This window comes from Mobula birostris, chromosome 12 (assembly GCF_030028105.1).
Source record: "Mobula birostris isolate sMobBir1 chromosome 12, sMobBir1.hap1, whole genome shotgun sequence".
NCBI lineage: Eukaryota > Metazoa > Chordata > Chondrichthyes > Myliobatiformes > Myliobatidae > Mobula > Mobula birostris.
Window position 1 is genome coordinate 633,027 of NC_092381.1, and position 24,076 is coordinate 657,102.

The 24,076-nt window shown below is 43.8% G+C and overlaps 1 protein-coding gene across 3 annotated transcripts in view; it reads left to right on the plus strand.

The window, feature by feature from the left end:
- LOC140205711 (guanine nucleotide exchange factor VAV3) overlaps positions 1-24,076 on the plus strand; it is a 374,002-nt gene that overhangs the window by 311,694 nt on the left and 38,232 nt on the right. For all 3 annotated transcript variants that reach the window (XM_072273243.1, XM_072273245.1, XM_072273244.1), the window contains 3 exons: positions 8,788-8,853; positions 13,919-13,953; positions 21,339-21,455. In XM_072273243.1, coding sequence (XP_072129344.1) covers positions 8,788-8,853; positions 13,919-13,953; positions 21,339-21,455 — 218 coding nt within the window. The remainder of the gene's footprint in view (positions 1-8,787; positions 8,854-13,918; positions 13,954-21,338; positions 21,456-24,076) is intronic.

A 24,076-nucleotide genomic window follows, 5' to 3' on the forward strand; every position in this document is an offset into this window, starting at 1 on the left:
CTCAGGCATGGTGTCTGAGGACTGGAAAATTGCAAATGTCACTCCACCCTTTAAGAAAGGAGGAAGGCAGCAGAAAGGAAATTATAGAGCGATTAGCCTGCCCTAAGTGGTTGGGAAGATGTTGAAGTCAATTGTTAAGAATGAGGTGATGGAGTACTTGGTGACCACAGGACAAGATAGGACAAAGTCAGCATGGTTTCCTTCAGGGAAAATCCTGCCTGATGAACCTGTTGGAATTCTTTGAGGAGATTACAACTAGGATAGATAAAGGGGATCCAATGGATTTTGTATATTTGGACTTTCGGAAGGCCTTTGAAAGGTGACTCACATGAGACCGCTTACCAAGTTAAGTATTACAGGGAAGTTACTAACATGGTTAGAGCATTGGCTGATTGGTAGGAGGCAGTAAGTGGGAATAAATGATCCTTTTCTGGTTGGCTGCCAGTGACTAGTGGTGTTCTGCAGGGATCAGTTTTGAGACCATTTCTTTTTATGTTGGATATAAATGATTTAGATGATGAAGTAGATGGCTTTGTTGCCAAGTTTGCAGATGATACAAAGATTGGAGGAGGGGCAGGTAGAGCTGAGGAAATAGGATGCGGGAGGACTTAAACAGATTCGGGGAATGGGCATGCAAATGGCAAATGAAATACAATGTTGGAAAATTCATGGTCATGCACTTTGGTAGTAGAAATAAATGTGCAGACAATTTTCTAAATGGGGAGAAAATCCAGAAATCTGAGATGCAGAGGGACTTCAGAGTCCTTGTGCAGAACATCCTAAAGATTAACTTGCAGGTTGAGTCTGTGGTGTGGACTTCATTGCAAGAAGTCTAGAGTACAAGAGCAAGGATGTGATGCCAAGACTTTATAAGGCACTGGTGAGGCCTCACATTGTTCCGATTTCTTGTGTTCTTATGAATGATGACGTTGTAGCCATTAGTAAGACTGTTGCAGGAGGGGCAGGACTGGCAGCTCAGGGCAGGTCAAAGAAGTCTGTGTGGGGGAATACTGTGCATCCAGTGACCACAATGCCATTAGTTTCAAAGAAAATATGCAAAGAGGTAGGTCTGGTCCATGGTTTTAGATTCTACAAGAACGTAAGAAATAGAAGCAGGAGTAGGCCATCTGGCCCATCGAGCCTGCTCGATGGGCCAGATAAGATCATGGCTGATCTGGCCATGGATTCATTTTCCACCTACCTGTCTTTTCCCCATAACCCTTAATCCCCCTACTATGCAAAAATCTGTCCAACCTTGACTTAAATATATTTACTGAAGTAGCCTACACTGCTTCATTGGGCAGAGAATTCCACAGATTCACCACTCTCTGGGGGAAAAACAGTTCCTCCTCATCTCCATCCTAAATCTACACCCCTGAATCTTAAGGCTCACCTACCAGTGGAAACCACTTTCCTGCCTCTATCTTATCTACCTGTCACCAGGTTGGATATGGTCCAAGTGCAGAGTGAGAGACACTGAGGCAGGTCGATATTTCACAGACTAATGCGAACAATGTTAAAGGGAAAAAGAAAACAATAAACACTAGGCCAAACTAGGGCCATTAACTAAAACTCTCAAATGGAAAATGAAGCCTACACTGTGGCTGAAAAGAACAACTGAGAATAAAACAAGTACTGCTAGTCTTCAGAGTCTTTTGACTCGATAGTCCAATTTCTCAGGCAAAGTGGAATGCAGATAACGAAGCATAGCTACGTCCTGGGTTCAAGTCTTGACAAACACTACGGTGGAACGAATGGAGTTAAATACTATCACAATGAAAAAATAATTAGCTGACATGTGCATATTCACAAGAGCAATTGCCGAATCTGCTGCGCTGCCGAATCTGTGGTTGTGACACTATCTCTTTCATAATTATAATTATATATGTTTCTATAAGATCTCCTCTCATTCTTCTGAAATCCAGCGAGTACAGTCTCAGGCAACTCAATCTCTCCTCATTGTCTAACCCCCTCATCTCTGGAGTCAACCTGATGAACCTCTTCTGCACTGTCTCCAAAGCCAGTATATCCTTCCTCAAGTAAGGAGACCAGAACTCTATGCAGTGCTCCAGGTGCAGCCTCACCAGTACCCTGTATAGTTGCAGCATAACCTCCCCGCTCTTGAGTTCAATCTCTCTAGCAATGAAGGCCAACAATCCATTTGCCTTCTTGATAGCCTGCTGCATCTGCAAACCTTTTGTGATTCACGCACAAGCACTCACAAGTCCCTCTGCACAGCAGCATGCTGCAATCTTTTACCTTTTAAATAATAATTTATTCTTTCATTTTTCGTTCCAAAGTGGATGACCTCACATTTACCAACATTGTACTCCATCTCCCAGAGCCTTGCCCACTCCCTGAACCTATCCATATCTCTCTGCAGACTCTCCATATCTTCTGCACAATTTGCTTTTCCACTCAATTTAGCATCATCGGCAAACTTAGATACATTACACTGGGTCCCCTCTTCCAGATCGTGAACAGTTGCGGGCTCAGCACTGACCCCTACGGCACACCGCTCACCACTGATTGCCAAGCAGAATAACACCCATGTATCCCAACGTGCTGCGTTCTATTAGTTAACCAATCCTCTATCCATGCTAATACATCACTGCCAACTCTTCGCATCCTTATCTTATGGGTAAGTCTTTTATGTAGCATCTTATCAAATGTTTTCTGGAAATACAAGTCAATAATGTCCATCTGTTCTCCTCTATCCACTGTGCTCATTATATCCTCAAAGAACTCCAGTAAGTTTGTCAAACAGGACTTGCTTTTGTTGACTCCATGCTGCGTCTGCCTGATGGATCCATTTCTTTCCAGATTCTTTGCTATTTCTTCTTTAATGAAAGCTTCAAGCATTTTCCCAACTACAGATGTTAAACTAACTGGCCTATAATTATCTGCCTTTTGCCTACATCCTTTTTTGAACAGTGGCATGACAGTCACCATCTTCCAATCTGACAGGAACTGCCCAGAGTCCAGAGAATTTTGGTAAATTATTACCAGAGCTTCAACTATAACCACTGTCATTTCTTTCAGTACCCTGGGATACATTCCATCAGGACCAGGGGACTTGTCTACCTTCAGGCCCACAAGTTTGCTCAACATTACCTCTTTAGTGATCGCTGTTATATTGAGGTCCACACCTCTCATCGCACCCATAACATCTCTCTTTGACACGTTAGATGTGTCCTCCTCCATGCAGACCGACACAAAATAGTCATTCAAAGCCTCAGTCATTTCCTCATTACCCAATATCAATTCCCCCTTCTCGTTCTCCAAGGGACCTACGTTCACTTTAGCCACCTTTTTCCACTTTATATCATTATAAGAACTTTTACTATCTGTTTTCATATTTTGTACTAGTTTATTTTCATAATCTATCTTCCCTTTCTTTATTGTTCACTTCATGGTTCTTTGTTACTATTTCAAGTGTTCCCAATCTTCCAGCTTCCCACTACTCTGGTGACTTTGTATGCATAAGCTTTTAGTTTGATGACTTCTTTTATTTCCTTAGTTATCCAAGGCTGGCTCTCTTCGCCCCCCCCCCCCCCGCTTACTGTCCTTGCTTTTAACTGGAATATACTTTTGTTGGGCACCATGAAAAACCTCTTTGAAAATCTTCCACTGTTCCACAACTGTTCTACCATATAGCCTGTATTCCCAGTCTACACTCGCCAAATCCTCCCTCATCCCATTGTTGTCTCCATTGTTTAGGCATAATACACTGGTTTTAGATCAAACTACTGCATCTTCTATTTGTATGAGAAACTCTTACACAGTATGAGATACTGTGATCACTCTTTCCAAGAGGATCCCTAACTACAAGATCACTAATTTTACCTGTCTCATTGCACAGGACCAGATCTAAGATAGCACGTTCCCTTGTAGGTTCAGTAATATGCTGTTCAAGAAAGACTACACAGGTGCATTCTGTGAAGACCTCCTTAAGACTGCCTCAACCAACTTGATTCACCTAATCTATATGCAAGTTAAAAGTCCTCCATGATAACTGCTGTTCCACGCCTCATATATTTCTCTGTTTATTGCCTGTGCCACTGTAATGTCATTCTTCGGTGGCCGATAGAACTCCCACCAGTGATATTTTCCCTTTAATATTCCTAATCTCTATCTAGATGGATTTAACATTATGCTCCTTAGATCTTACATCGTCTCTCACTATCGCCCTGATCTCATCTTTAATTAAGAGCGCTACCACACCTCCCTTACCTTCCTGCCTATCCTTCCGTATTACCTGATAAATATTAAATACCTGAGGTATTTAATTTCAATCCTCAGCACCCTGCAACCACATCTCTGTAATGGTCCTTTGTACCGATTTGAGCTACAAGTTCACTGACCTACGGGCATTCAAATAAAGTGCCCTATTGTGCTTTTAAAATTTTTTGCACTTAACTTTTCTTCACTCCACTCTTACTTTTCTCTTTTTTATCTTTTGTTTTTTCTTTATCTTTGTCCACACTTTTCTTTTTTTACTTTATCCATACTTCTCCAATCTGTTGAACTCAGCCCACTACTATTTAGTTTAAAGCCCTATCCTCAGCTCTAGTTTGTGATTCGCTGGGATCCAAGTCCCATCACGGTTCAGGTGGAGCCCATCCCATTGGTACAGCTCCCTCCTTCCCCAATACTGGTGCCAATTTCCTATGAATTCACACCCACTTCTCCCACACCAATCCTTGAGCCACACATTTAACTCTCTAATCTTCTTGACCCTATGCCAATTTGCATGTGGGTCAAGTAGTAATTCAGAGATTACTACCTTTTTGGTTCTGTTCTTTAACTTAGTCCCTAGCTGCTCAAATTCCCTCAACAGAATCTCTTCCCTCATTCTACCTACAGTATGTCGTTGGTACCCACATGGACCATGACAACTGGGTCTTTCCCCTCCCACTGCAAATTCCTCTGCAGGTCAGATAAGATGTGCCAAACCCGGGCACCAGGCAGGCAACACAGCCTTCGGGATGCTCTATCCTTGTTACAGAAAACTCTGTCTATTCCCCTGACTATACTATCCCCAATTACCACTACATTTCTCTTCTCTCTTCTCCTCTTCAATCACTCCCTGAAGTAGCATCACAGTTAGGCTGCTCATCCTTCCTACAGCCCTCACTCTCGTCCACCCAGGGAGCAAGAATCTCAGACCAGCTGGACAAGATCAAGGGCTGAGGCTCCTCCAGCATCTTCTCTTGGATCCCACTACCCACCTCACTCACAGTCACACCCTCCTGACCACAGACCGGATTTGAGGCAGCTAATCTAATGGTGTGATTACCACCTGAAACAGAGAATCCAGGTAACTCTCCCACTCCCTGATGTGCCACAGTGTTTGAACCTCCGATTCCAGGTCATCAACTTTGAGTCTGATTCCCTCGAGCAGCCAACACTTGCTGCAAGATGTGGTCACCAGGAACCACAGTGGGGTCCACCAGCTCCCACGTCATGCAGCTATGCACATCACCTGGTCCTGCATCATCCCTACTTTATTTAATCAGCTGTAATTTAATGACTTTTTATTTAACCACTACAAAAGCCTTCTGTGCTACTTACCTGTGCCTCTTTGCCAAAGCCTCAAGTTCCCACTCCTACACTGGTCCACTCACACAATGGCTGTTCTGCTTTGACCCTGCCTTATTTTTATTTACTCCTGCTAATGAATCACAAATCGATTGGTCTGTCATTAATATGCCAAGCCCTGCGAAATGCTCCTTTTTTAAACTCTTCTCCCCAACTTGTGCGAAGTTCTCTCTCTCTCTCTCTCTCTCTCTCCGAATCAATTGGTCTCGCACTAATCAATTCTAAATTGGAAAAATGCCAGTTTTGATGGTATCAGAAATGATTGGCAAATGTGGATTGGGACAGCCTGTTTTTAGCAAAGGTATACTTGGAAAGTGGGAGGCCTTCAAAAAAGATATTTTGAGGGTAGAAAGCTTATATGTGCCTGTCAGAATAAAAGGTAAAGATAACAAGCATAAGGAGCCTTGGTTTTCAAGAGATATTGAGGACCTAGTTAAGAAAAAAAAGGAGGTGCATAGCAAGTATAGGCAGGTAGGAACAGATGAGGTGCTTATGGAGTAGAAGAGATGCAAGTGAATTCTTAAGAAAAAATTAGGAAGACTAAAAGAAGGCATGAAGTTGTTCTAGCAGACAAGGCTTAACAAGAATCCTAAGGGATTCTGCAGATATGTTAAGAGCAGAGGGATTGCAAGGTACAAAATTGGTTCACTGGAAGACCAGAATGGTAATCTATGTATGGATCCAAAACAGATGAGGGAGATCTTAAGTTAGTTTACTTGGGAGACAGATACGGAGTCTATAGAAGTGAGGCAAAGCAGCATCAACTTCATGCACCCTGTAAAGGTTACAGAGGAGGAGGTGTTTGCTAACCTGTGGCAAAACAGGTGGATAAATCCCCAAGGCCTGAGAAGGTGTTCCCTCGGACCCTATGGGAGACAAGTGCAAAAATTGCTGGAACCTTAGCAGAGATACTTGAAACAGCCTTAGCAACAGAAAAGATGCCAGAGGTTTGGAGGATAGTCAATGTTGTTCTGCTGCTTAAAAAAGGCTCTAAACAGAAAACAGGAAATTATATGCTGCTGAGTTTGACATTAGTTGCGGGAAAGTGATTTGAAAATATCCTAATGGAACAGATATATAAGTATTTGGATAGATATGGACTGATTAAGGATAGTCAGCATGGTTTTGTGCATGGTAGGTCATGTCTAAAGAATCTTATCGAGTTTTTCAAGGAAGTTACAAGGATGAAGGCAAGGCAGAGGATGTTGTCTACATGGACTTTAGTAAGGGATTTGCCGAGGTTCTGCACGGGAGGTTGGTCAAGAAAGTTCAGTCGCTCAGTATTCAGGATGCAGTAGTAAATTGGATTAGTCATTGGCTTTGTGGGAGAAACCAGAGAGTGGTAGTAGAGGGTTGCCTCTCTGATTGGAGGCCTTTAACAAGTGGTGTGCCACAGGGATTGGTGCTGGGTCCTTTGTTGTTTGTCACCTGTATCAACGATCTCGATGATAATGTGGTTAACTGGATCAAAAAATTTGCGGATGACACCAAGACTGGGGGTGTAGTGGATAGAGAGGAGGGCTATCATGGCTAGCAGAGAATCAGCTGAAAAAGTGGGCTGAAAAATAGCAGATGGAATTTGATGCAGACAAGTGCGCGGTTTGATTCTGTGGTAGGACCAACCAGGGTAGCTCTTACACAATAAACGGTAGGGCACTGAGGAGTGTGTAGAACAAATGGATCTGGGAATACAGGTCCATAATTTGTTGAAACTGACACCACAGGCAGATAGGGCTATAAAGAAAGCTTTCGGTATATTGGCCTTCAAAAATCAATGCTTCGAGTACAGAAGATGGGATGTTATGTTGAAGTTGTATAAGGCAGTGGGGCCTAATTTGAAGTATTGGGTGCAGTTTTGGTCACCTATGTACAGGAAAGATGTAAAAAAGGTTGAGCAGAGAAAATTTACAAGGATGTTGTTGGGTTTGGAGGACCTGTGTTATAAGGAATAATGGAATAGGTTAGGACTGTATTCTTTAGAACACTGACAGGAGATTTGATAGAGGTATACAAAATTATGAGTGGTATAGATAAGGTAAATGCAAGCAGTTTTTTCCCACAGATGTTGAGTGAGACTACAACCAAAGGTTATTGTTTAAGGGTGAAGGTGAGAAGTTTAAGGGGAACATGAGGGGAAACTCCTTCACTCAGAGGGTGTGAGAGTATCGGATGAGCAGCCAGCACAAGTCGATGCAAGCTCAATTTCAAAATTTAAGGGAAGTTTGGATAGGTATATGGATAGTAGGGATACGGAGGGCTATGTTCCCAGAGCAGGTCGATTGGAATAGGTAGTTTAATTGGTTTTGGCATGGACTAGATGGGCTGAAAAGCCTGTTTCTGTGACTATGATTATGATTATCCTCTTCAACAGCTAACAAAGTTAGTACAAGGGTTAACTTTTTACAGACAGTACAGTGAGTTAGTGATTGTTGGCAAGAACTAAGCAGCAAGGCAATTCAGAACTGTTTTGCTGACTGCAGTTTGAAGCATTCAGATTTGGAAATGCCAGAAACAGCTGAGAGTGAAAATGAAATGATTTCACAACTTCAACAAGTTAGGAACTACATAGAATGAAGGTACCGACAATCATCTTGCATGTTACAATGAGAATGAAGATTTGGGAGATGCAATCGTCAAAAATATTGTATCAAAACACCAAGGTGGGGGGGCGGCAATGATTTATGAAGATGAGGAATTGATGAGGGTGACACAACTGAACCTGAACTACTGACTACACAGGATGCCAGGAAGTTTATTGTAGGATTATAATACTACTTCATGCAGAAAGGCAATGATGGCAATCCATTATCTGTACTAGGTGTCTGTGCTGATTTTGTTCATTTACAGTCATCAAAAGAACACGGTAGTGTACACTATATGTATTCCTCTATTGATAACTATTAGAAACTAATACATGGTTTGTAGTACCGTAGTAATATTGGTAGCAGTCTAATGTTTCTGCATCTGATTTAAATGCATATTTTGTTACTCACTTTTTTTTTATACTTTTTTGACTATTTCCTTGAAACTTCAGATAATTGGGACAGTCACTTAATTGAGCCAAAACGTTCTGGTCCTGATATGTCCCAATTAAATGGCAATATACCCACGACTCTGGGTCATCCCTTGGGGCTGAGTGGGGCAGTGCCTGGCAGTGATGTAACACACACTCTGTTTCTGTTCAAGGGTCGAAACCTGACAACGAGGGAGATGGGCTTCTTCCCCCGTGACTGCGTCAAGCCCTTGCCCTGTGTAAGTAAACTTAATCCACGGAGAACACACGTATAGAACATTCAGCACAGGCCCTTAATGCTGTGCCAAACTAATTAGTGAGTGAGGCCTCCATGATTCAGGGTCGACCATGAATGTTGTCTCTTAGCTGTGGGGATACACAAGCCTGGGCAGTGCTTAGAAAATTAGAAGGCTACGTGCTAGGGAAACTCTAGGCAGTTTCTAGAGTAGCTGGCATGGTCGGCACAACATTGTGGGCCGAAGGGCCTGTACTGTGCAGTAGATTTCTATGTTCTAGTGCAAGCTGTTGCCCATGTAGCAGGCTACCCCTTGCAATGCATCTGATGAACCCAAAGGAATGGGAGAGACTGATAGAGTGTGGCACCAGCAACTTCAAAGTTGCCAGACAGCATCTGAAGGCTTCCCCTTGAGTGGGTGTAGCCGCAAGGTAGCGGAGGTTCGAGATCAGAGTTTTCCTTCTAAATGAGCCCCTTGTCTAGAGTGACTGGTTTTAAGGCACCAGTAATCCGCCTTTGCCCCTTCTCTTGGCAGTAGAACCAGTTCCTCTGGGTTTAGTAGCAAAGCCTCACACGAAGGCCAGGAGCTGGACTTGGTTGTCAGAGGCTATTTGAGACGCGTGTCACTGGGAGCATTTAATAGGTAGTGGGAGCTTATCCCCACTACCACCCTTAAGGAACCACCAAACTAATTAAATACCCAACTGAAAAACACTCTTTGCCTTCACAACACTCACAACAAGCTGGAGGAACTCAGCAGGTCGGGCAGCATCCATGGAAAAGATTGGTTGACGGTTCGGGCCGGAACCCTTTGTCAGGGCTGAAGAGGGAGGGGGCAGAGGCCCTATAAAGAAGGTGGGGGGAGGGTGGGAAGGAGAAGGCTGGTCAGTTCCAGTTGAAAAACCAGTAAGGGGAAAGATAAAGGGGTGGGGGAGGGGAAGCAGGGAGGTGATAGGCAGGAAAGGTGAAGAAGGAATACGGGAAAACGCAATGGGTAGTAGAAGGAGGCGGAACCAAGAGGGAGATGGTAGGCAGCTGGGGGAGGGGCAGAGTGACATAGGGATAGGGGGAGGGAATTACTGGAAGTTGGAGAATTCTATGTTCATACCAAGGGGCTGGAGACTACCTAGACGGTATACAAGATGTTGCTCCTCCAACCTGAGTTTAGCCTCATCATGGCAGTAGAGGTGGCCACGTATGGACATATCCGAATGGGAGTGGGAAGCAGAGTTGAAGTGGGTGGCTACAGGGAGATTTTGTCTGTTGTGACGGATGGAGTGGAGGTGCTCGACGAAGCGGTCCCCCAATCTGCGTTGGGTTTCACCGATGTAGAGGAGGCCGCACCGGGAGCACCGGATGCAATAGGTGACCCCAACAGACTCACAAGTGAAGTGTTGCCTCACCTGGAAGTACTGTCTGGGGCCCTGAATGGTGGCAAGAGAGGAGGTGTAGGGACAGGTGTAGCACTTGCGCTTACAGGGAAGTGCCGGGTGGGAGATCCGTGGGGAGGGATGTGTGGACCAGGGAGTCACGGAGGGACCGATCCTTGTGGAAAGTGGAGAAGGGTGGAGAGGGAAAGATGTGCTTAGTGGTGGGGTCCTGTTGAAGGTGGTGGAAGTTGCGGAGGATAATGTGCTGGATCCGGAGGCTAGTGGGGTGGTAGGTGAGGGCAAGGGGAACTCTGTCTCTGTTGTGGTGGCCGGAGGATGGGGTGAGAGCCAAAGTGTGGGAAATGGAGGAGATGCGGGTGAGGGCATCATTGATGACAGCAGAAGGGAAACCACGATCCTTAAAGAAAGAGGACATTTGAGATATCCTGGAACGGAAAACCTCATCCTGGGAGCAGATGCGGCGGAGATGGAGGAACTGGGAATAGGGAATGGCATTTTTCCATGTGGCGGGGTGGGAAGAGGTATAGTTGAGGTAGCCACGAGAGTCAGTGGGCTTGTAGAAGATGTCAATGGACAGTCTGTCTCCAGGGATGGGGACTGAGAGATCGAGAAAGGGGAGAGAAGTGTCCGAGATAGACCAAGTGAACTTGAGGGCTGGGTGGAAGTTAGAAGTAAAGTCGATGAAATTGACGAGCTCAGCATGGGTGCAGGAAGCAGCACCAATGTAGTCATCAATGTACTGAAGGAAAAGTTGGGGAGCAGTACCAGAATAGGTTTGGAGCACAGACTGTTCCACATAACCAACAAAGAGGCAGGCATAGCTAGGGCCCATGCGAGTTCCCACAGCTACACCCTTAGTCTGAAGAAAGTGGGAAGAGCCAAAAGAGAAGCTATTGAGTGTGAGAACCAGTTCTGCCAACTGGAGGAGGGTAGTGGTGGTGGGGATCTGGTGAGGTCTATTATCCAGAAAGTAGCAGAGGGCTTTGAGACCTTCTTCATGGGGAATGGAGGTGTAATGCCTTCACAATGTCTACATTGCTCTATTCTGTGAGGTACGTTTGATATGCAGCAGTCAGTGAGTTCCACGGAGTGCTGGTACTTTCATTTCTCTGTCTCACCAGCAATGTCACCCAGTGGTGCTATGTGAATACAAGCACTTTGGCCCATGGACTTGGTGCACACCATTGAGCATCTACAGTAATTACTCTTATTCATTCACTCTCACCTTCCCATATTTGTCTCTTATCCACTGTCTCCTCAGACTCCATCACCCATTTTAATTCCCCTTCACACACAGGTCAGCCCCCAGCCCCCTATCCGGTAACAACCTACCTTCACCTCTCTGCTCTGACCTCTTTTACTTGCGAGAATTGAGCATAGTTTCTGTGTTCCTGCTTATCTCCTTCCAGTAGGTCTCCCATCTTCACATAACCCTCCTACAACCTTGCAACATGTCTTGTATCTTCCATTCTCTCTCTCTATCTCCATCTCCCCCTCCATCTCCCACCCCTCTCACCCCTCTATTGATCATTCATTTGCCACGTTTCCAACTCAATCAAACTCACCTCCCCTACCTGACAAAATCTGCCTGTCTTATCTCACACGTCAACCCCATTCCTCAGTCCACCAACCACCTCAGAATCCTCTCCAACCACTCCACTTCTCTTCTTCATATTGACAATCCAGCATCTCCACAAAGAAAAGATGTAGGGTTTCAAACCAAAACATTGATAACTTCTTTCATCTCGCTCCCCCCCCACCGATAAATCTTCTCCACCCAATTAATAAATCCTCTCCTGTCCATGCATAAATCCCCTCTGCTCGATAAATCTTCTCCCTCCATTGATAAGTCCTCTCCCCTCCTGGATAAATCCTCTCCTCTCTCTCTCTGCAGATATATCCCCTCCCTCTATCGATAAATCCTATCCCCCTCTCTCCATCGATAACTCCTCTACCTCCATCAATAAATCCTCTTGCCCTACAGATGCTGCTCAACCCATTAAATTGTTACAGCAGTTTTGTTTATTTCCTCAGATTCGAGCACCTGCTGTCTCTCGTGTCTAAATTTACACTAATTCCATTTTTACTCACATCCTCATAAATTTTCCCCCAAGTTTACTGCCACTCTAGGATCATTTATACTGAAACCACATACCTTTGGGATGTGGAAGGAATCGGAAGTACCCAGAGCAATTCCACATGGTAAGTGAGCAGGTCTGCAGAGTACGGCTTGTAATGTCTCACCATGCTATAGCACTATCTTATCATCTTTGGATGCAATATACTAGGATAAACTCTGCGGCAAAAATGTGCAAACTCCATCCAGACAGCATCAGAAGTCAGGATTGAACTGTAGTCTCTGGAGCCATATTCCAGGCGTGATTCCCAGAAATCTCTCTGTGATCCTTGTGTAGTCCCAACTGCTCCTAGAATTCCAGTTGTGATTCCCAGAGAACTCACTGTATTCCAGGTGCAGTCCCAGCTGGTTCTGTGCTCCAGCTGTGAGTCACAGAGATCTCCCTGTGTTCCCGGTGAGTTCCCAGCTGATCCTGATGCTCCAGCTGTGAGTCACAGAGATCTTCGTGACTGGTGAGGTAACCGGAAGATTGGAGGATAGCCAATGTGGTTCTGCTATTCAAGAATGGCTCTAAAAATAAACTAAAAATTATAGGCCAGTGAGCCTGATGTTCATAGTGGGGAAGTTATTGGAAGGCATTCTGACAGACTGGATATATAACTATTTGGATAGAGATGAACTGATTAAGGAAAGTCAGCATAGCCTCATGTGTGTCAGGTCATGTCTAACCAATCTTATAGAGTGTTTCAAGGAAGTTGCCAGGAAAGTTGATGAAGGTTAAGCTGTGATGTTGTCTACATGGATAATAGCAAGGCATTCGACAAAGTCCCGCATGGTAGGTTGGTCAAGAAGGTTCAGTCGCTCAGTATTCAAGATGAGGTAGTAAATTGGATTAGACATGCTGTTCAGCATAGACTAGATGAGCTGAAGGGCCTGTTTCTGTGCTGTACTTTTCTATGACTCTATCTCCCTGTGTTCCAGCTGTGCTTCCCTGTGATCTCCTTGTATTCCAGCTGTGAGACCCAGAGGTCTCCCTGTGTTCCAGGTATAGTTCCCAGCTGGTCCTGATGCTCCAGCTGTGAGACCCAAAGATCTCCGTGTTCCAGGTATAGTTCCCAGCTGGTCCTGATGCTCCAGCTGTGAGACCCAAAGATCTCCGTGTTCCAGGTATAGTTCCCAGCTGGTCCTGATGCTCCAGCTGTGAGACCCAAAGATCTCCCTGTATTCCAGGTATAGTTCCCAGCTGGTCCTGATGCTCCAGCTGTGAGACCCAAAGATCTCCGTGTTCCAGGTATAGTTCCCAGCTGGTCCTGATGCTCCAGCTGTGAGACCCAAAGATCTTCCTGTGTTCCAGGTGAGTTTCCAGCTGATCCTGGTGCTCCAGGTGTATATTCCTCTGTTCCAGAGCTGCTCCCAGTCTACCAGATGTGATCCAACAGGGCTCTTGTGTTGTTTTCAAGTAATGTCTGCTCTTCATACTCCAAACTCTGATACAAATCCCAACATTCCTGACAATATAAAGAGCTGGGAATTCTCTCAATGTACTTTTGATGACTGATCTCCCAGAATGCAGTCTGTGATAGTTTGTTCTTTGCCTACAGGTTCCAAAACGTATGGATTACTCAGGATTTGCATGGTACGTATGTGCATCACACCAGTACCCCGAGGCACAGCCGAACACCAGCATACAATTGTTGACTCAGTTGGTTAAAGCAGTGGCTGATGGGGGTTAGCATCGACTCAGCCCAATTCTAGCATACAATTGTTGACTCAGTTAGTCAAAACTGTGGCTGGTGGTGTGAGGGACTCTCAGAACTCACGATTGCTGTTGTGAGGAGGAATGTACAAAGCACTTTATAAAAAACACAGGTGTCAGGGTATGAGTGGAACTGACTGCTTCATGTCAGCAGCTCACTCCTTGTCCAGCAGAGAAAGATCATTTTAGTATACTATACCTTTCTAATTTTTTTCTCCAAAACTGGATGACCATGCATTTTTTGACATTATATTCCATCTACCTTGTCCTGCCCCATTCATTTACCCCTCCTATATCCTACCTACAACCTCTCACAACCTATACAATCACCCAGCTTTGTATACTAGGATACATTACACAGGATAAACCCTCTCCTCTCCCTCCATTGACAAAACTTTCCTTCACACAAACCATTAATGTAGACTCTCAACTGCCAGGGTCCCTGCAGCTCTCCACCAGTCTGAAAATGACTAATTTTTTTTTCCATTCTGTGATGATGAGGTTATTGGCTTCACTCTCAAATGAACAACACATCTCATGGGCACTATGTTTGAAAGAACTGGGAAGCAATTGCCAGTTTTTCCAGATTCTTGTGTCTGGGACTTGTATTCTTGTATCAGGTACTACTTGTGTTTAAACAAGTATCAATATTCCAAAGTATTTCATTTCTGGTGTGTATTTTGGGATGTCCTGGTGTGGACACAGGTTCAAACTTCAAGTAAGTTTATTATCAAAAAAACATATACAACCCTAAGATTCGTTTTCTTATGGGTATACTCTGTAAATCCAAGAACCATAATAGAATCAATGAAAGATCACACACAACAGGACAGGACAAACAACTAGTGTCCATAAGACAACAAACTGTAAATACAAAGAAAAAAATACATAATAAATAAGCAACAAATATCAAGTTCATAGGTTGTGGGAACAGTTCTGTAATGGGGCAAGTGAAATTATCCCCACTGGTTTAAGAGTCTGAAATTTGAGGGATAATAACTGTTCCTGAACCCAGTAGTGTGGACCCTGAGGCTCCTGTACCTTCTTCCTGATGGCAGCAGTGAGAAGAGAGCATACCCTGGGTGGTTTGGTCCTTAATGATGAATGCTGTTTTCTTGTGACATCGTTCCGTGTAGATGTGCTCAATGGTGGGGAGGGTTTTACCTGTGATGGACCTCAATGTATCCATTACTTTTTGAAGGATTTTCTGTTCAAGGGTCTTAGTGTTTCCATACCAGGCTGTATTGCAACTAATTAATATACTCTCCAACACCTATAGAAGTTTATCAAGGATTTTGATGCCATATCAAATCTTTGCATACATCTAAGGAAATAGAGGTGATGCAGTGCTTCTTCATATTTGCACTTACATACTGGGTGCAGGACAGGTCCTCCCAAATAATAATACTGAAGAATTTAAATTTTCTGATCTTTCCAACTCTGATCCTCTGATGAGGACTGGCTCGTGGACCTCTAGTTTTCCCCTCTTGAAGTCAATAATCAGCAAAATTAGGCTATTTGACCCATCAAGGTTGCTCCATCATTTCACCATGGCTAATCCATTTCTCCTCTCAGACCCAAACTCCTGCCTTCCCCATGTCCCTTCATGCCCTAAACAATCACCAATGTGTCAAACTCTGCCAAAAATATACATAAAGACTTGGCCTCCACATCTGCCTGTGGCAAAGAATTCCACAGATAAACCACTCACTAGCCAAAGAAAGGACACTCCTCTATTCTGAGGCTGTGTCTTCTGGTCTTAGAGTGGAAGTGGAGAGGATGTTTCCTATGGTGGGAGAGTCTATCAAGGTCTTTCACGTTCAATAGGTTTCAATGAAGCCACCCCTGGTTCTTCTAAATTCCAGCGAATAAAGGCCTAGAGCCATCAAATGCTTTTCATATGACAAGCCATTCAGGCCTGGAAACATTTTCGCGAACCTCCTTTAAACCCTCTCCAGTTTCAGCAAATACTTTCTACAGTATTTCAGTGGAGTAAAGGAAATTACAGTGGCATGAGAGAGGAACTGGCCAAAGTTGACTGGAAAGGGACACTAGCAGGAAGGACGGCAGAGTAGCAGTGGCTGGAGTTTATGCGAGAAGTGAGGAAGGTGCAAGACAGATATATTCCAAAAAAGAAGAAATTTTCAAATGAAGAAAGGATGCAACCGTAGCTGACAAGAGAAGTCAAAGCCAAAGTTAAAGGAGAGGGGGCATACAAGGAAGCAAAAATTAGTGGGACGACAGAGGATTGGGAAGTTTTTAGAAGCTTACAAAAGGAAACTAAGAAGGTCATTAAGAGGGAAAAGATGAACTATGAAAGGAAGCTAGCAAATATTTCAAGTATATAAAGAGTAAAAGACAGGAGAGTGTAGATATAGGACCGATAGAAAATGATGCTGGAGAAGTTGTAATGGGAAATAAGGAGATGGCAGAGGAACTGAACGAGTATTTTGCATCAGTCTTCACTGAGGAAGACGTCAGCAGTATACCGGACACTCAAGGGTGGCAGGGAAGCGAAGTGTGCGCAGTCACAATTACGACAGAGAAAGTACTCAGGAAGCTGAATAGTCCAAGGGTAGATAAATCTCCCGGACCAGATGGAATGCACCCTCGTGTTCTGAAGGAAGTAGTTGTGGAGATTGTGGAGGCATTAGCAATGATCTTTCAAAAGTCAATATATTTTGGCATGGTTCCAGAGGACTGGAAGATTACAAATGTCTCTCCGCTATTTAAGAAGGGGGCAAGGAAGCAAAAAGGAAATTATAGTCCTGTTAGCTTCATATTGGTGGTTGGGAAGTTGTTGGAGGCAATTGGCAAGGATGAGGTTATGGAGTACCTGGAGGCATATGACAAGATAGGCAGAACTCAGCATGGTTTCCTTAAAGGAAAATCCTGTCTGACAAACCTATTGCAATTTTTTGAGGAAATTACCAGTAGGCTAGACATGGGAAATGCAGTGGATGTTGTGTATTTGGATTTTCAGAAGGCCTTTGACAAGGTGCCACACATGAGGCTGCTTAACAAGAGAAGAGCCCATGGAATTACAGGAAAGTTACATACGTGGATAGAGCGTTGGCTGATTGGCAGGAAACAGAGTGGGAATAAAGGGATCCTGTTCTGGTCGGCTGCCGGTTACCAGTGGTGTTCCACAAGGATCAGTGTTGGGGCCGCTTCTTTTTACGTTGTACATCAACAATTCGGATTATGGAATAGATGGCTTTGTGGCTAAGTTTGCTGATAATACAAAGATAGGTGGAGGGGCTGGTAGTACTGAGGAAACAGAGTCTGCAGAGAGACTTGTTTCGATTGGGAGAGTGGGCAAGGAAGTGGCAAATGAAATACAATGTTGGAAAGTGTATGATTATGCACTTTGGCAGAAGAAATAAATGGGCAGATGATTATTGAAATGGGGAGAGAATTCAAAGTTCTGAGATGCAACGGGACTTGGGAGTCCTCGTACAGGATACCCTTAAGGTTAACCTCCAGGCTGAGTCAGTGGTAAAGAAGGTGAATGCAATGTTGGCATTCATTCCTAGAGGAATAGAGTATAGGAGCAGGGATGTGATGTTGAGGCTCTATAAGGCGCTGGTAAGACCTCACTTGGAGTACCGTGGGCAGTTTTGGTCTCCTTATTTAAGAAAGGATGTACTGACGTTGGAGAGGATTCAGAGAAGATTTACTAGAATGATTCCGGGAATGTGAGGAGTAAACATATGAGGAACATTTGACTGCTCTTGGACTGTATTCCTTGGAGTTTAGAAAAAATGAGGGGGGACCTCATAGAAACATCTCGAATGTTGAAAGGCATGGACAGAGTAGATGTGGCAAAGTGGTTTCCCGTGGTGGGGAAGTCAAGTACGAGAGGGCATGACTTAAGGATTGAAGGGCGCCCGTTCAGAACAGAGATGCAAAAAAAATTTTTTAGCCAGAGAGTGGTGAGGAATTTGTTGCCACGGGCAGCAGTGGAGGCCAAATCACTGGGTGTATTTATGGCAGAGATCAATAGGTATCTGAGTAGCCAGGGCATCAAAGGGTATGGTGGCCTTCTCATAGCCCCTCTGGCTCTCCTAATTTCATTCTTAAGCTCCTTCTGCTAGCCTTACAATCTTCAAGTACTCTATCATTACTTAGTTTTTTGAACCTTTCGTAAGCTCTTCTTTCCTTCTTGACCTGATTTACAACTGCCTTTGTCCACCACTGTTCCTGTGCCCTCTCATCCTTTCCCTGTCTCATTGGAATGTACCTATGCAGGACTCCACGCAAATATCCCCTGAACATTTGCCACATTTCTTCCGTACGTTTCCCTGAGAACATCTGTTGCCATTTTATGCTTCCAAGTTCCTGCCTGATAGCCTCATATTTCCCCTTGCTCCAATTAAATGCTTTCCTTACTTGTCTGTTCCTATCCCTCTCCAATGCTATGGTAAAGGAGATAGAATTGTGATTACTATCTCCAGATTGCTCTCCCACTGAGAGCCCTAACACCTGACCAGGTTAATTTCCCAATAACAGATCGAGCACAGCCTCTCCTCTTGCAGGCTTGTGTCAGAAAACCTTCCTAAACACACCTAACAAACTCCACCCATCTAAACCCCTTGCTCTAGTGAGATGCCAATCGATATTTGGGAAATTAAAATCTCCCACCACAGATTTCCAGAACCTGTCTCCCTGTCTGCTCCTCGATGTCCCTGTTACTATTGGGTAGTCTATAAAAAACACCCAGTAGAGTTATTGACCCCCTCCTGTTCCTAACTTCTACCACAGAGACTCCATAGACAATCCCTCCATGACTTTCTCCTTTTCTGCAGCCGTGACACTATCTCTGATCAACAGTGCCACGCCCCCACCTCTTTTGCCTTCCTCACTGTCCTTTCTCAAACACCTAAAGCCTGGCACTTGTATGAGTTTGTCTAGGTCACATGTTTCATTTGAATGAAAAGTTGACGAGGGTAAAGCGGTGGATGTTGTCCATATGGATTACAGCAAGGCCTTTGACAAGATTCCACACGGAAGGTTAGTTAGGAAAGTTCAGTCGTTAGGTATTAATATTGAAGTAGCAAAATGGATTCAGCAGTGGCTGGATGGGAGACGCCAGAAAATAGTGGTGGATAACTGTTTGTCAGAGTGGAGGCTGGTGACTAGTGGTGTGCCTCAGGGATCTGTACTGGGTCCAATGTTATTTGTCATATACATTAATGATCTGGATGATGGGGTGGTAAATTGGATTAGTAAGTATGCAGATGATACTAAGATGGGTGAAGTTGTGGATAATGAAGTAGGTTTTCAAAGCTTGCAGAGAGATTTAGGCCAGTTGGAAGAGTGGGCTGAAAGATGGCAGATGGAGTTTAATGCTGATAAATGTGAGGTGCTACATTTTGGTAGGACTAATTAAAATAGGACATAGGTAAATGGTAGGGCATTGAAGAATGCAGTAGAACAGAGGGATCTAGGAATAATGGTGCATAGTTCCCTGAAGGTGGAATCTCATGTGGATAGGGTGGTGAAGACAGCTTTTGGTATGCTAGCCTTTATAAATCAGAGCATTGAGTATAGGAGTTGGAATGTAATGTTGAAATTTGTACAAGGCATTGGTGAGGCCAAATTTGGAGTATTGTGTACAGTTTTGGTCACTGAATTATAGGAAAGATGCCAACAAAATAGAGAGAGTACAGAGAAGATTTACTAGAATGTTACCTGGGTTTCATCACCTGAGTTACAGAGAAAGGTTGAAAAAGTTGGGTCTTTATTCTTTGGAGCACAGAAGGCTGAAGGGGGACTTGATAGAGGTATTTAAAATTGAGGAGGATAGATAGAGTTGACGTGGATAGGCTTATTCCATCGAGTGGGGGAGATTCAAACAAGAGGACATGAGTTGAGAGTTAAAATGCAAAAGTTTTGGGGCAACATGAGGGGGAACTTCTTTACTCAGAGTTGTAGCTGTGTGGAACAAGCTTCCAGCAGAAGTGGTTGAGGCGGGTTCGATGTTGTCGTTTAACATTAACTTGGGCAGCTATATGGACAGGAAAGGAATGGAGGGTTATGGGCTGAGTGCATGTCAGTGGGACTAGGTGAGTGTAAGAGTTCAGCATGGACTAGAAGGGCCGAGATGGCCTGTTTCCGTGCTGTAATTGTTATATGGTTATATGGAGAAGGCAGGAGAGTGGGACTAAATGGGAGAATGGATTAGCTCATGATAAAATGGCGGAGAAGACTTGATGGGCCCAATGGCTGACTCCTGCTCCTTTGTTTTATGGTCTTATGATAAGGGGCCCAAAACTGCTCACAGTACTCCAAGTGAGGCATCACCAGTGCTTCATAAATTTTCAGCATTACATGCTTGCTTTTATATTCTAGTCCTCTTGAAATGAACATTAACATCGCATTTGCCTTCCTCACCACAGACTCAACCTGCACATTAACCTTTAGGGAATCCTGCAGATGGACTCCCTGTGGAACACCACTAATCACCGGCAGCCAATCAGAAAAGGCTCCCTTTATTCCCACTCTTTGCCTCCTGCCAATCAGCCACGGCTTTATCCATGCTAGAATCTTTCCTGTAATACCATGAATTTGTACCTTGTTAAGCAGCCTCATGGGTGGCACCTTGTCAAAGGCCTTCTGAGTACACAACATCAACCGATCCTCCTTTGTTTGTCCTGTTTGTTATTTCTTCAAAAAATTCCAATAGATTTGTCAGGCAAGATTTTCCCTTTACAGAAACTATGCTGACTTTGACTTACTTTATCATTAGTCTCCAAGTACCCTGAAACTTCATCCAGAATAATAGACTCCAACACCTTCCCAGCCACTGAGGTCAGACTGACTGGCCTATAGTTTCCTTTCTTCTGCCTCTCCCCCTTCTTGAAAAGTGGAATGATATTTGCAATTTTCCAGTCTTCTGGAACAATTCCAGAATCTTGTGGTTCTTGAAAGATCATTATTAATGCTTCCACGATCTCTTCAGCCACCTCTTTCAGAGCACTGGAATGTACACCATCTGGTCCTCATGACTTTTCAGGATCCCAAGAACCTTCTGTCTAGTTATGGTAACACAGAATGAAAGGTTGTTGTTATGGAACCCCTCAGCTAGACTTTCATTCTCCCTCCTATATGCTGATTCATCCATTTGTTCTAGCCAACAACAGTGGTTTTGTCAGCACACTTGAATATGATATCTATAGTGATATAGTGTCTGCCTGCTTGGCTGCGTAAGGTGATACTGTTTTACTGGCTGCTAAATAACTGGCAATTTATCCACTTATCAGGTTTGCTGGAGCAATCGATCGGCATCAGGCAGAAGCTGAGTTGATTAACCGTGAGAACAGCACTTTCCTTGTTCGGCAGAGGCCTAAGCAGCTGGACGAATTTGCCATCAGCATCAAGTGAGTTGCTACTGCCCTCAGGCAGGTACAGTGCTGAAGTACAAACAGGGTCAGAGCTCATGTTCAGTGGGATTCACTCCAGGTAACCACTTCATCAACACAAGGGATTCTGCACATGCTGAAAATCCAGAGCAACACACACACATAATGCTGGAGGGACTCAGCGGGCCAGACAGCATCTATGGAAATGAATAAATAGTCAATCTTTCTGGCCAAGACCCTTCATTGAGACTGATCAGGACTGTCCTGATGAAGAGTCTTGGCCTTCATTGTTAATTCATTTCCATAGATGTTGCCTGACCTGCTGAGTTGCTCCAGCACTTTTTGTGTGTTGACTGCTTCACCTGTTTGTCAAGGGGACCAGTAACCAAACAGTGAGCTCAATGGGAAACTTTAGCAACCTCAAGGCCACAGTGGTAGAACATATAACCATATAACAATTATAAGCACAGAAACAGGCCATCTCAGCCCTTCTAGTCTATGCCGAATGCTTACTCTCACCTAGTCCCACCGACCTGCACTCAGCCCACAACCTTCCATTCCTTTCCCGTCCATATACCTATCCAATTTTTCTTTAAATGACAATATCGAACCACTTCTACTGGAAGCTCTTTCCACACAGCCACCACTCTGAGTGAAGAAGTTCCCCATCGTGTTACCACTAAACTTTTGCCCCCTAACTCTCAACTCATGTCCTCTTGTTTGAATCTCCCCTACTCTCAATGGAAAAAGCCTATCCATGTGAACTCTATCTATCCCCCTCATAATCTTAAATACCTCTATCAAGTCCCCCCTCAACCTTCTACGTTCCAAAGACCTAACTTGTTCAACCTTTCTCTAACTCTGGTCCTGAAACCCAGGTAACATTCTAGTAAATCTTCTCTGTACTCTATTTTGTTGACATCTTTCCTATAATTTGGTGACCAGAACTGTACACAATACTCCAAATTTGGCCTTACCAATGCCTTGTACAATTTTAACATTACATCCCAACTCCTATACTCAATGCTCTGATTTATAAAGGCCAGCATACCAAAAGCTTTCTTCACCACCCTATCCACATGAGATTCCACCTTCAGGGAACTTTGCACCATTATTCCTAAATCACTCTGTTCTACTGCATTCTTCAATGCCCTACCATTTACCATGTATGTCCTATTTTGATTAGCCCTACCAAAATGTAGCACCTCACACTTATCAGCATTAAACTCCATCTGCCATCTTTCAGCCCACTCTTCTAACTGGCCTAAATCTCTCTGCAAGCTTTGAAAACCTGCTTCATTATCTACTACGCCACCTATCTTAATATCATCTGCATACTTACTAATCCAATTTATCACCCCATCATCCAGATCATTAATGTATATGACAAGCAACATTGGACCCAGTACAGATCCCTGAGGCACACCACTAGTCACCGGCCTCCAACCTGACACACAGTTATCCACCACTACTCTCTGGCATCTCCCATCCAGCCACTGTTGAATTCATTTTACTATTTCAATATTAATACCTAATAACTGAACCTTCCTAACTAACTTTCCACGTGGAACCTTGCAAAGGCCTTACTGAAGTCCACATAGAAAACATCCACTGTTTTACACTCGTTAACTTTCCTAGTAACCTCTTCAAAAAATTCAATAAGATTTGTCAAACATGACCTTCCACGCACAAATACATGTTGACTGTTCCTAATCTGACCCCGTCTAAAAAAAAATTTTCAAAAAAAAATAAGAGCAACAAAAACACACCAGCTCAGACATGTATAAAAAAGAAATAAGCAAAAAAAGACATTAGAGTGATGCCTATTGTTCAAAGTGCTCAGAAATACTAAACATTAAATCTCAAATGAGGGCCATGAGAAATCATCTGGGGGGAAATTTCTCATCCGCCCCCGGCCTCGTCCAGGTAGGCGAGAAATGGATCCCAGATAGCCGAAAATTTTTTTATTGAATTATTTCTCAAGAACCTAAGTTTCTCCATCTGTATGACTGAGATCATATCAGCCATCCATCTTCGAAAGGAAGGGGGAGAAGGTGATTTCCATTCCATCAAGTCTTTTGGCAACAATCATCCTCAGCATAAGAGACTGTTGTATGGCTGCAGGGAAACAAATAGTAGATTGTGAGCAGCCAAATATAGCGAGACCCTGTCTATCCAGATACTTATATATACACTATCTCTAAGAATACTTTCCATTAATTTACCCACAACTGACATCAAACTTACAGGCAGATAATTGCTCGGTTTACTCTTAGAACCCTTTTTAAACAATGGAAAAACATGAGCAATACGCCAATACTACGGCATCCCCGTTTCTAATGACTTTGAAATATTTCTGTCAGAGCCCCTGCTATTTCTACACTAACTTCCCTCAAGGTCCGAGGGAATATCCTATCAGGACCCGGAGACTTATCAACTTTTATATTCCTTAAAAGTGCCAGTACTTCCTTTTCTTTAATCATAATAGTTTCCATAACTTCCCTACTTGTTTCCCTTACCTTACACAATTCAATATCCTTCTCCTTAGTGAATACTGAAAAAAAGAAATGGTTCAAAATCTCCCCCGTCTCTTTTGGCTCCACACATAGCTGTCCACTCTGATTTTCTAAGGGACCAAT